Source organism: Pavona decussata, unplaced genomic scaffold, assembly GCF_977016875.1.
Source record: "Pavona decussata unplaced genomic scaffold, jaPavDecu1.1 SCAFFOLD_234, whole genome shotgun sequence".
Classification (NCBI taxonomy): domain Eukaryota; kingdom Metazoa; phylum Cnidaria; class Anthozoa; order Scleractinia; family Agariciidae; genus Pavona; species Pavona decussata.
Window position 1 is genome coordinate 2,304,870 of NW_028145639.1, and position 14,131 is coordinate 2,319,000.

Genomic DNA, 14,131 nt, shown 5'->3' on the forward strand with positions numbered 1-14,131 from the left:
AGCAGTAATAAGCTGTTTCCTAAGAGCGGAATGACCTTTCACGTTTTGTTTGAAGGCGTTCATTTTAAGAAAAATATAATTTATTCGACAGTCGTTAACCAGGCACAGTTTTCACTACACAGACACCTGCCAGTTAGGAGTCGGTCGCTGCAAGACATAAAAGTGAGCTTTTTACAGTCTGTTGTCTTCCTGCTTACGTTTTCCACCATCAATCGATTTACTCAAACGCTCTTCAATTTTTGTCTGGGGTAAAACGCTACGATTAAGAAATATCTATCATCACGCGTAGCCGGAGATCAACTTTTCTGCGTCCTTCACTCTTGTTTTAGAAAGAAAAATAACAAAGTGGTATTTGCTGAAGTCTAGTACCTTTCGAGATCTTGTGTACGCTTAGAGTCCGTAAAGTCCCTGATAATAAAGAACCTTTACAAGAGAAACAACCAGAGTCTACACTATGGTAGAAGCTCAAGAATCACTGTGGTCGTCATATATCGCTAATTGCGTCTTCAACGCTTTCTTGTGTTACACCACCATCATGTTGAACATTATAACAATCCACGCAGTAAGAAAAACTTCATCGATGCCAAAACCTTTGAAAATAATACTTCTGAGCCTGGCTGTTTCTGATCTTGGGGTTGGTTTGGTGGTACAGCCATTGTACATTACACGTCTGCTGATACAGTCGACATTAAACACTGCGAACAGTGCGGTTGATAAGTCCACGTCGCTTGCGTTCCTCACCCTGGCAAAGTTCCTTTCTTTCGCCTCGTGTTTTGTTGTCACGGCTCTAAGTATTGACAGATTCTTAGCTGTTCATCTCCATCTCAGATACAAGGAACTAGTGACTCGCAAACGTGTTGTTGCTGTAGTGATCTTGACGTGGATTTTTAGCGCATTTCTTTCACTAATGAAGTTGATGGGTCCGAGAAAGAAGGAAAGGGTTCGTTGTTTATACAGTCACCAACATTCTCTGTCTCGTGACCACAGCATTGCTTTACCTCAAGCTTTATTTAGTTGTAAAACACCACACCAACGAAATTCAGGCTCTTCAACTACAACAAGCAGGCCAAAGTGAACAGACATCAAACGCCCTGAGGCTCAGAAAATCCGCACTTGGTACATTCTATGTGTTTCTCGTATTTCTGGTTTGTTATTTACCACAGCTTTGTCATTATTTTGCTACCACAATTCACGGTACGAACAACACTGGGACGATTTTATCTCGCTACGCTTTCACGATGGTATTCCTCAATTCATCTCTCAATCCCCTGATTTACTGTTGGAAGATGAGACACATTCGACACACCCTCATGAACATGCTGCGTAAAATGTTGCCAAGTGGCAACTAAGGAAAGCTTTTGTTATTTAGTAACACTGAACAACTCAGTAAAAAGGTTCGTCTAACGCTGATAGTTGCTCCGCGGACTTCTAATGCTCTTAAAGCATATATTAGCCAAAATGTCTCGATGGGAAAAAGCAAGTTATAATTACTTGTGCCTTGAGGTCACAAGCCTTGTAATGGCCAACGTTCCAATTCTTTTTCGTGCCACGAATTTCCACGGGTACCTCAAGGAATCACCCAAAAGTCTACGATACTCTGTAGATAGTCTTTCTATTAGGGGTGGGATGAGGAAAACAAGGAATTTCTCTTCCTTTTCTTATCGGAGTTTGTTTTCACGTTTAGATATGAACATAATATTGTTCCTTGATTATAAAATAATCAACAAAACAGATAGCCTCCCACGCAGTCGTTTTTAGGGGACTCGTATTACCTCCTCCCCTTAAAGGAGGTAATACGAGTCCTCTAAAAACGTCTGCGTGAGAGGCTACAGAACAGACAGCAGAGAACTAGAGAGGCATCACTCCCCAAGGAGCAAGGACTTCAAAAGTAGTAACAACCCTCGTTACTTTCGGAATTAACAGCCTCACTACTTTCGGACGATCTTTAGTTTCGGGGGTCTTTTAAGTTTCGGGGAGTAATAAACGCTATGATACTTTGGGGTGGTCGATACTTTTGGGATTTATTAGAGGCCACATGTTTTACGTTACTTTCTGGGCGTCGTTACTTTCGGAATTTTACGTTAAATTGTTTCCTGATTCTATCATTTGGAGTTTAGAAAACAAAATTAGCTTTCAGGATGTAAAAATAAATTTAAAGCGTTACAAGCTTTCGATTTGTTCTTGGAATATTTTACAAGAAATTACCATCAGTCTTTTTTAGACATTTTTAGACATTTATTTTCTAAATATATGGAAATCATTTTACGTATACACTAATTAAAACAAAGTTCAATTTGCAAGTTTCTCGGGATCTAGACCTAGTGTCAAAAAACTAACAAGAGTAAAATGTGCAGGTGTAAAATTTAATTTGAATAAAGCTTGGGTCGTCATCAATCAATCAATCTTTATTCCTCCTAAGATAAAAAGACAGATCTTAAGTTACATTTATTGTTAAAAGTAAACATAAACTTTAGACAAAGGCAATTTGCCGACGAACGGAAGTGGCTGTTCGTTTCAGCAGACGTTCGTGGGGAACGAACGTCAGCGTGGGAGGCTATTAGTATGTAGATAACAGACAGATTTAAAAATTATATCTAAAAATAAGCTTATTTATAAAAGCATTTTTTAAATCTATAAGTCTTAATCTCCGGGCGATGTGCGGTTTTGTTTCTAAGTTGATACTTAGTTTCTTTCTTCTTCGGGCCAAAGTAGAGAAAGGCCTGGAATATCGGGACATATGCATTAATAAAAAGAAACAAACCTTTTGACACTGACATTGCGGTCCTTAATAGTTTTGTGTGTTCAACTTTATTTTGTTGCTCTGTTACCGAGGTAGTAATTGGCTTATCATTTAAATTTTTGATAGCAATGGCATAACAAGAACTAGGTTCACTGTGAAGCTTTGCTTCATCATATTTATTGCGTAGCATTGAAACGTATCCTTGCTATCCTTGATAAATATAATTGAATAAACGCCTTTCAATCTAACACGATAGTTCCCGAGGAAGTGGAATTACTCCCTATAATGGACTATACGAGGAAGGTTCGACCAAACTGGGTACTTGACACAGAAAGTGTAGCTCGGTTCTTCAAACCCTGACCCTATTCCAGATCAAAATATGTAATTTTCTGGTACTTTTTTCAAACCTGGGCTGTAAAATTTATACCCATTTTCAAACCTGGTTTCTAGAATCAATACCTATTTTCAGACTTTCGGACCAAAATGGTTAAAATCTATACCTTATTTCAGACCAAAATGACCCCAAAACTATTCCCTTTGGCCCCACACATACCTATATAGCTTATATAGGTGAGTACCCCACTGGTTCTTATAGCAGACTCGACCTAGCCTTGTCTATCTCCGGTAGCAGTGATGCTTGTAGGTGTTACAGCAAAATTCAGCCCTTTCTGTAGTAGTAAACCTTTATTTAACTAGGGTAATCCAGTCAAAATACAAAAAGTATATCTGTTATCAATAGGAGCCCTGTAATATCGTTATGTATTAGTAAGAGATTCCCGTAGATGCTCCACTACTAGTGTTTCAGTACAGAAAACCTACGCACACTGACCAATGCCAAGCGTATGATCCACATCACAATCAATCCGAGTAAAACGCGTTGTCGTTCAAACATTGTTCAAGTGCTTATACGATTGATCCTGAAAACTTTCGTTGCTAAACCACCTCTCATCTCCGTAAGCTGTTCGGGAAATGAGCGCACGATCAACCCCAGCCACACCCGAGGAAGTGGTTGAAATCGAGCCAATTATCTCTGAGGACTGAAAAACGGATATCCATGTCTGTTTGTGAAGAACATTACTAAACGCAAGAAACAAACAGCCAGGAAATAACCTGCATCTGAAATAAAATCCACCGCGGTTCTTCCTTATCATGATCAAAGAGGTGTCACTGAGAGGCTGTTCGCTGTTGTTTACGGACTTTTCAAGTCTGACACAAGTTTACACAACATATAGATCCCATTAAGTGCGACCCAAGGACGCTGTCGATCCGAATAAACAAGACGGAGTAGTCTACAAGATATACTCTGCGAATGTGGCAAGTCTATGTTGGAGAAACCGCGAGATTCATCTTCATCTCAGATACCAGGAAGATGTGACTGACAGGCGCGTTGTTTCCAAGGTGACCTCAATATGGGTGTTCAGTGTGTCTTTTTCTTTATTTCTGTTGTGGATGCCACTGTCTATTTCTTCCACAATTCTTGGCGTAATCAGTATCGTCTGTTTTACTGCCACAGCTTTCTTTAATTTCAAGATATACTCAACTGTCAAAATAATCTCGTACCCTGATCTCAGTTGGTTCGGGAATGTCAAAATGTTAGATCCTCCCCTCCGCCTGACCGTGGGAGATCTGGGTACGAGATTACCGTCAAAAGTCTCGCTAATCAAGTTCAACCTCCTCAGAATCAACAAATTGTCCGCTTGAATTGTCCGCTTAAAGAAATCCGCCATTGGTACATTCTACATATATCTCGTGTTTTTACTTTGTTATTTGCCTCATATTTTATATTTCGGTATCTCAATCATTTCCGGATCAAGTTCCAGATCAGGGGCCCGTTTCTCGAAAGACCCGGTAACATACCGGGCCCGACAAGTGTCTTTGGTGAAAAATGTTACTTAACAGAAGTCAATTTTTTGTTAGCTTTGAATACCAAATTTCAAAATCTTTTAATTCTATAAACACATTGGTCAAGTACCATGTCTGTAATCACAGTGTAATCGGCGAAAAAAACATTTAAAAATATACTTACCGGGCCCGGTAAGTTACGGGACTTTCGAGAAACGGGGCCCTGATCAATGTCCAATAATGGCATGGCTTAATATTGGTACAAATGATAATCACTTAGCCACAACAAATACCAACGATACACTAACTCGTTTACCCAAACAATTTATCCGAGAAGGTAATTCACCACAAAAATTTAGAGCCGCGCTACAATCCAGAGATATACAGAGAATGATACACGATTTTCTTATTGACAGTGGGCCAGACAAAAACATCAACACCTCCCTCGATGCAGTAGAAAATATTATTTTAACAACTGCAAAACGCTGTTTAAATATTAAGGTCATTAAGAAACGACATGTTAGATTGCCTGCTAACAAAAAATGGTTTGATAAAGTTTGTCGTCTTAAACGACACGAGTTACGTAAACTTGCTAATCTAAAGCATAGAGACGCCCTTAATATCACGCTTAGGGAAAAATATCACACCATCTTAAACCAGTACAAAAGCCTCCTGAAAGAGAAGAGGAAAGAATACTATCATGCTAAGATTTCGGAACTTGAAAAAACAGTAGATAACACGAACAGCCCAAGCTTTTGGAATTGTTTAAAATCGATGGACGATTCTGTTCAGGAACGTAGTAACCCCCAGATATCGGAAGAAAGTTGGATGTCACACTTCAAATCACTACACTCTAACGAACCCCTTAATTCACACCAAGAAGCGACTCACAGTGCGTTACATAGACTAGAAAATGCGACTCATCCCAACTCCTTGGACTACCTTATATCTGAACTTGAAATACGTACAGCGGCAGAAAAGCTAAAAAACAATAAATTTCCATATTCAGATAGAATCAAAAATGAAATGATCAAATCCAGCTTAAACGAGTCAATGCCAGTTTATTTACAGCTATTTAACAAGGATCTTAGCTCAGGTACAATGCCTCAAAATTGGTGCGATGGTCTTATTACACCCATTTTTAAAACTGGATCTAAAACTGATCCCTCAAATTATCGTGGAATCTGTATTAGTGGTTGTCTTGGTAAATTATTTTGCTCAACATTCTTCATAAATCTCAAATTGGCTTTTTAGCAAATAATCGAACAGCAGACCATGTCTTTACACTACGAACACTAGTAGATAAATATGTCAAATCTCACCAAACAAACGTATACGCATGTTTTGTGGACTTTAGAAAAGCGTTTGATTCTGTCTGGCACGATGGACTTATGTACAAGATGTTACAAATCAATGTCGGAGGAAACTTTTATAAAATTATCAAAAGTTTATACTCGAATTCTACGTGTTCTCTTAGAATTGGAAATAGTCAAACGCGATCTTTGCAATACAGTAGAGGTGTGCTGGGGCTGCATTTTAAGTCCTCTGCTCTTTAATCTATATGTTAATGATTTAGCCTTTTCGTTCAACAACATTTTGTCTGACCCGTTTGTACTACCAAATGGCACTAAACTGAGTAAACTCAGTTCATTATTTTATGCAGATGACTTAATTATATTGTCACGATCAAAATTGGAATTATAAAATTGCCTTAACAGTTTATCATCATTTTGCAACTCATGGATGCTAAAAATATACCCTAAGAAAACCAAGATAACGATTTTTCAAAAAAGCACAAAAAAATGCGATTATACCTTTCACATAGGCAGTGAATTAATAGATATAGTACAAGACTACACTTACTTAGGAACTCGCATTTCTTCTTCCGGAAATTTCACACTTTCGCTTGAACACCTTCGACAAAAAGGTCTTCATGCTTTCTTTTGTGTAAGACAACACACTGATTTTAGTACACTGAAACCTTCCCTTGCATGTACAATTTTTGACACAATGATTTAGCCAATTCTAACCTACAATAGTGAAGTGTGGGGTGCCTTTGTTAAATCAGATTTTAAGTCGTGGGAAGGCTCCGGAATTGAAAAAACACATTTACATTTCTGTAAACGCTATTTCGAAGTACATAATAAGTCATCCAACGTTGTATGTAGAGCTGAACTTTGCAGATGTCCTCTAATCTTTGACATAAATAAAAAGATTACGTACACTACCTCCAAGGAAAGGATGAACATTCTATAGTAAAACAATCCCTAGGAATATCTGTTGACCTTCATTATAACGGTCAAAGTATTTATTTATTTTTTATTTATTTATTTGTTGATTTCTTTTATTTTATTCTATTTTTAAGTTATCTTAGGAATTAGTTAACGATCAATAATTAGCTATGAATAGCTTTTGCAATACTGTATTTGTTATAGTCACGCAAATAAAGCTTGTTGTTGTTGTTGTTGTTGTTGTTGTTGTAGTTTTGCAACGAAGCATTTGTTTATTTTCAGTACTACGCTGGTATTTTTGAATTCATCTTTTAACCCTCTGATTTATTACTGGAAGATGAGACACATTCGAAACGCCATTATGAATCTATTCCTGTAAAAGGTGATTTACAGAGGGAATTTCAACAGTGGTATTTTGAACACCATGTAAAAAACTTGTAAAGATATTGTAGCGAAATTTATAGTATCCACTACTGTAGATAACTTGTAAATGGTTTTCAATGTTGTTCAATGTTGGATTTGTTTTTGTTTTTTGTTTTTTTATATCAGCATTGCCTCCTTATAAAACGCTAGTTAGCGTGCAAAAGTGCCTTACCGAAAACCTTTATTGACTGATTTTTCATTCAGTATTGATCCTTTCTCGTTTTTTATCAAAAGTGTATCAAACAATATCTCTTGTGAATAAAGGAAAGCGTCATAACTTAATTACTGCTTCGTACCCAGGCGCTTCTAAGGTTTTCGGCAAGCGGAGCGGACGGCCGGGAAATCTACGGCAAGGTTTCACAGTAAGCGCAAGGCACCAAGTCAACACAAGATAATTCTGAGTTACATGTAAAAGTAATGAGATTGTACGTCATTATCAGCCTGGCTTAGCTTAAGGGGGAAACACAAAGGCCTTGTAGCTTGTAGTGTTCACATTTGGTTACCATCTTTATTGCGTTTTTATTGGTTTTAGAACCAATTCGGACGGTTTTCTGAGGTTTTGGAGGTATCCAGAAATCCAAGATGGCGGCTGTGAAGAACAAATGTCATGTTCTCACGTGATGTAGCATCATCGATGCACTTTGCAGACCTAAAAAGAGTAAAAGAGTAACGTCAGAAATACTATACTGCGCCTCCCCCCCCCCCCCCCCCCAACCCTACCCCTTCCCAGGCTCAGGAACGAAACTTTTTACTAATTCTTTGAATTTTCTATGTTTTACCAAGTTTTTCGCAGGCTGCTTCCAGTTTAGCCCATGCACCTTATGGAGACTCAGGAAACGTCTTGATTTACTACTCCATCCATATTAAATTACCACAACCAAGTAACCGAAGGATTAGCCAAACTCATGATCTGATTGGATATAAGTTGGTTGCTCTTGTTAACAATTAGACGGCAAGCTCGAGGTTTCTATTGGCTGATAGTTGGCGAGGGTAGTTCATACGTGGAATATATTTTATAGTTCATTTCTAGAACACACTTAACGGGAACTTGATGTTTTAGTTATGTTTGAAGTTGATCAGTTTTACTAATACATACCAAACCAAGCATTTGAAAGGACTTGAGTTCACGCACGCTGGGTGATATGCCTCCCATGCAATCAAGCTTGTAGAGTCGATGTTCTAGAACATGGGCTCAAACCAGTAACGCAAATTTCCAGTATCTGAATTCCTTTGAAATTAAGCGAGTTTACACTCCAGAATTCTTTGATTTCACTCAGTGACACGGCCAAAATCAAGTCTTCTTTCTTCCTCTACAACCTTACGAACAACACGGAAAACGCGGTAAAATACCAAAAATTCAAAGAAAAACTTAAAACTTTGTGCTCCACTTATACACGTCGTTGCTTTGCACAACGCGGGAGGGAGGAGGGGGCAACAATATAAATTATCATATAAATTACAACAGAGCGAGGAAAAGTTTGCCTATTAATTATTAACAGTTGTTCTTTCTCACGCAAACTTGCCTGTTAAGCTATTACACTAACATCAGATTACACGTCCATATTACTCGATATAATTTTACACGACAAAAATGGCAGTACGAAATATCAGGATGTTTTTCTAAATTAATGGATACCTTTGCATTAGTTCAGCCAGTTAAAGTATTAATATACACTCGCTGCAAAAACATTGACACCTAGAAAGCATAAGCCGTGAACGATGAGACCCAACGGATTTGTTATTTGTCGGTAGTGTTTAAACAATAACCTCATTTCCAAAATCAATAATTACCATTCTCATTCTTTGCAATAAAAAATACAGTGCTAACTTAATTCTTCCAAATAATTTGCTACCAAATATTGCTTAAGTTCATTGCGTGTTTTGAACTTAAGCAAATAGCAAATTGTATGTCACTTAAATTGGCCCTTGTTGGCCAGCTTGCTTTGACAGTTTCCATCATTCACCACGTGCAACTACTTTTTGTCATCAACCCACGCACGAGAATAGAATATTATGCAAAAAAATTAGTACACTCATACCCATAAAGCCATTAAGTCTCATCATTCACGGCTTATGCTTTTAGGTGTCAACGTTTTTGTAATCGAGTGTATTTAGAAATAGCAGAGGGTTGCACTGAAGTAGTCAACCATTTATCTCTGAGTTCACATAAACTGATGTTGTCCCGCTTTGTGGGTGGACACACTTGATAATTGTCTATAGCCTGACTTATCACTTAACTTGAGAACGAAGTAATTTATTCAAAGTGTGGTAAAATTTTATGGTACGGCTAAAACATCTGTCTTAAGAAAATCGGGAGCGCAGAGATCAAAGTAGTAAAAGAACGCTGAGACGTTTTGTGCAGTCACTCTCTTCTTGAGAACATCTTTTGCAAATCCATCTTTGGAACGAAGCTAAAGTGTGTGGAAAAGTAGACAGTTGGACTCATGTGACCACTTTCTTACAGCCTTACAACTTCACTGTACTTGACTGCTCAAACCTACTCCTGAAACAGCTGTTGAGATGGCGCCAAGGACCTGAAAAAACCCTGACCGTGTTATTGGAGGGTCTTTTGTCCAAAACGCTCTCTTTCTACATACTTACTTACGTGTCGCTGAAACTATCTGCTGTTCGCTAAAACTGAGTCTAAATTAATGGAGAATTCTGCCTGTAAATTTCTGTTGCAGTACCAACCTTCAAGGTCTGTAGCTGAAAAGCTCCACTCGACGTACATTGCTTGTTTTGTGATCAATGCCTTTTCGTCGTGCACCGCCATCATACTGAATAGCATTACAATTTACGCTTTGAGAAAGGTTTCACCCATGGAAAAGTCTCTTAAAACACTGCTACTTAGTATGGCTGCTTCCGATCTTGGTGTTGGATTATTGGTTCAGCCAATTACAATCGGAGTATTAGTGTTGTGGCTGCTGCAAACCAATCCTACTTGCACTACTTACACCGCTTTTACCATCATCGCAACTTTGTTTTCCTTTGCGTCCTTCTTTAGTGTCACATTGATAAGTGCAGACAGGTTCTTGGCTATTCATCTTCATCTCAGATACCAGGAACTTGTGACTCTCAATAGAGTTGTTATTGCTACAATCTCAATTTGGATCTTCAGTGCATTTTTTTCGCTAATCATGCTGTGGATCCCACCGACTGCCACCTATGTCATTTTTGCAGTTATCGAGGTTACCTGTCTTGCAGCTACAACGTTTTTCAATTACAAAATTTATTTGGCTGTTCGACATCACACAAACCAAATCCAAGTCCTTCAAGTACAAGAAATAGGAGAGAACAGAGAAATGGCTTCAAATTATGCTAATCTCCGAAAATCAGCCCTTAGTACATTCTATGTTTATCTGCTGTTCCTGCTTTGCTACTTGCCAAATATTTGCGGTTATGTTGTCATCACAATACATGGCTCAGGTACCACCATAGAAGGTTTGTCAATCTACATGCTTACCCTGGTGTTTCTGAATTCATTCCTCAATCCTCTGATTTACTGCTGGAAGATGAAACAGGTTCGACGCTCAGTAATAGACACACTGCGAAACATATTGTTTTGCAATTAAACTTAGCAGGTCTTAGAGTGACGGTGGACTCGGTTAAGCAATAAAACGTTTTTGTTTTTCGAGCATGCAATGCAAAATAGCGTAGCGTCCGGTGGAGAAACCATTGCTCGCAGGGTAAATGAAATTTGAATATGTGAAACGTTCGCGGAAACATTTCCGTACGCTGGAAAACTGGCGTTAAAGGATTACATGTAGAGGCTATCTTAACAGCAAAATAATTAAATACAATAACGGGATATGGATACATCATTCCGTTAAATAGAACAGGGAGAACTTGTAAAAAAAAAAAAGAGAATTTCATTTATGTTTATCATTTTAACTGTTTGTACTGGCCTTGCCGTACGAACGGAACACTTCACGTCAAACGGTGCGCAAGAAAAAAAAAATAATCAGTTTATGAAATCCTTGGTCTCCTCGCCAAAATGAAAGCCGCTAGACATATTTCCAAAAATAACGTAGAGACCAAGTGTACAACATTTGAACCTACTGGTCAGTATTTGGTCGTCCTCGCCTCTGGGTCTTTGATTATCATGAAGCAATTCGTCTTGTCTCGGCTTGGCGTGTACCATCTTATAATTTCGATTCATTGGTTGCGAATGACAACAAATACTAAAAAAAGAAGAAGAAGATCAAGAGGAAGAAGAAAAGAGCGAAGCAGATGGACCAATCTTAAAGTTAATCATCTCAGGCTGAGTTATAACTTACATGCACTTTAGGAAATTTTACTAATATATGCTAAGCAAGTGAAACAAAGAGCTAAGCCCGTCTGCAATTGGAAGTGTTATTAAAGGCTCACTTTCTCTAACGCAAACTGGTGATCAAGCAAAATTTAATCAAGCCTTGTTTCAAGTAATTTATGTTTCTTTGATCGACCTTTTGTTGTTGTTCTTGTTGTTGTTGTTGCTCTTTTATTTTTGTTTTTCTAGTCAACAGGCCCACTTTTACGAGAGAGAGAGAGAGCGCAAAAGAAAACGATTTATTTCTGGGAATGGCCCATAACTTTTCTATCCTTCAGGAAACGCTATTTGACATTAAATTTTCTTCTGTCTTCAGTATTTTACGTGTGCACTTTGGTCAATTCCGGAGTACTCATACATGCTGAGCGAAAACAAAAAGCTAAGCCTCTTTACAGTTAGACGTGCTATTAACAAAACACTTTCTGTTATACAAAACAGCCAATACCAAAAGGGGGTTTGCAGGTGGCCATCGGTTTGTGATAATTTAATTCGACTTCCCAGTAATGTTGACTGGCTGAACATTTATATCTTAATGCTCGTTCTCGGGATCTGGTCTATTACTCCTCTTTGAAGAAAATATATTCAACGATTGTCATGGGCTTCCACTAATTTTCTTCCAGCCATTGTGAATAGAGATTATTAAAGTTCAAGAGCCCATTTTCCGCTAGATTTATTTACTGAATGAAAAGCTCCTTTGAACAGAGTGCTAGAAACACATCTTAAACACTAAATTAAATATTTTTTATCTCTAAAAATTTTAGTTTCTTACCGACACTAGTTAAACAATATAGTGCTTCCCGATGCATGGAGAGATCATCGCCCGATAATTGATCATGCAAATTGGATGCTATGAAAATACTGCTTAAGAGTTTTGATTAAATATCCAAAAAAACAAGCAGATCGAGGAAAATCTCTAAAGCTGAATATAACAACACAATACGGTCAACTATACCATACTACATAATAAAAGTATATATATCTAAAAAGGTGTGCGCATATTTTAAAATACCCCATTGTGTAAAGAGTCGTTACAACACAGGGACAGCGAGCTAAAAACATTCATCCTCAGCAAGCTTCTGGCACTGATCAGGGTTTGAATTCCCATATTTTTACAGGTAGACTATTCCACAATTTGTTAAATCAGCTACATATAAAATAGACCTGTGTAACAATCTACAGCTCACTAAGTGTGGCCTTTTAGGCGACTGCCGGATTGATGTAAAAGACCAATAAATACACGGCATGAACGTTCTTTTCTTGGCGAGTGCTATCCATCCGGGTTAGCCAAAAAACTAAAACGTGCTCAATTTCTTTTTATAGAGCATGGAACACTCAGAAAAACAATACTGAATTGAACGGTGTCTAAATTTGCATTTCCCACCTAAGGTGTGAAAGAAAGGAGGGGCTTGCCCTTTTATAGCGGAACTTCTTGTTGAAGTCACATATGAACCTGGTGAAGGACCTCGTCACCAGTCTCCAGTAGCTCAGCAGTTGGTGTGGTTCGCTTCTCGACGTCATGGGCAGAGACTTTTTTGCCTGGCTTCCGTCCATTTCATTCCACATCCACATGCCTCACACACGTGACAAACACTCTGCTTGAAAACATTGACAAAGGACTATTAACTGGCCTTATATTTTTAGACCTAAGTAAGGCCTTTGACACCTTCAGAGATCATAACATCATGCTAGATAAGTTAGCTTTACTAGGAATGTAGAGTTAACTGGTGGCCTAACTGATGTCCTAAGCTGGCTTCATGCTAATTTTTTAATACTTAATCTTGAGAAAACGAAGATTATTCTTGATGGCACCCATCAGAGGACCGCAGAGGCTGACGATCAAGTTATAGAAATCAGTAACACGCGTTTAGGAAGGGTTAATAAGTTCAAATACCTTGGGTTCCTCCTAGACAACACTCTATCCTGGAAGGACCACATTGAATGTATTGGTAACAAGATCTCGTCAAGATTAGGTGTTCTGCGTCGAGCACGCAAGGTTCTCCCCAAGCCAACTTGCCTAATGCTCTACAATACTATAGTTTTGCCATTATTTGATTACTGTTCTTCTGTCTGGGACAGTTGTGGGGCTGGGAGCAAAGATTACCTAGATAAGCTAAATAGACGTGCTGCATGCATTCTTGAAGGTCGATCAATCGGGGCTGAGGAGTTAAAATCAACACTTGGTTGACCCAACCTACAAGCGCGCAGAAATTATCTCAAATGCCTTTTAGTCCATAAATGTCTTCACGGAATAGCGCCTTCGTATTTACTTTCAGAGTTTAGGCACGCACATCTTTACCATGGCTATAACACCAGAAGCCGTGATTTGTTGCGCCCTCCCTTCGCAAAAACTGCTAAGTACCAGGGGAGCTTCAGAATAAACGGCGCTCGAACTTACAACACCATCCCGAGAACCATTAGACAGGTAGAGGCGTTCAGTGAGTTTAAAACTAAACTTTTAAGCAATAACGCCTGCGGTACATGCTGTATTTAATTATTTGTCTAGTTTTTTAGTTATGTTTCAATGTTTTGTCTTGTACTGTGTCAGGGCTCCATTTAAACTAGCTCTGCTAAATTGGATGCCCCTGG

General features: G+C 38.4%; 2 protein-coding genes across 2 annotated transcripts in view; both read left to right on the top strand.

The window, feature by feature from the left end:
* LOC146458116 (uncharacterized) overlaps window positions 1–14,131 on the top strand; it is a 133,129-nt gene that overhangs the window by 68,856 nt on the left and 50,142 nt on the right. The window lies entirely within an intron of this gene.
* On the top strand, window positions 166–2,760 carry LOC146458124 (melanocortin receptor 4-like). Its single transcript, XM_085091219.1, has 2 exons — window positions 166–920; window positions 958–2,760. The coding sequence occupies exons 1-2, from the start codon at window positions 455–457 to the stop codon at window positions 1,347–1,349; spliced, it is 858 nt and encodes a 285-aa protein (XP_084947345.1). The 5' UTR covers window positions 166–454; the 3' UTR covers window positions 1,350–2,760.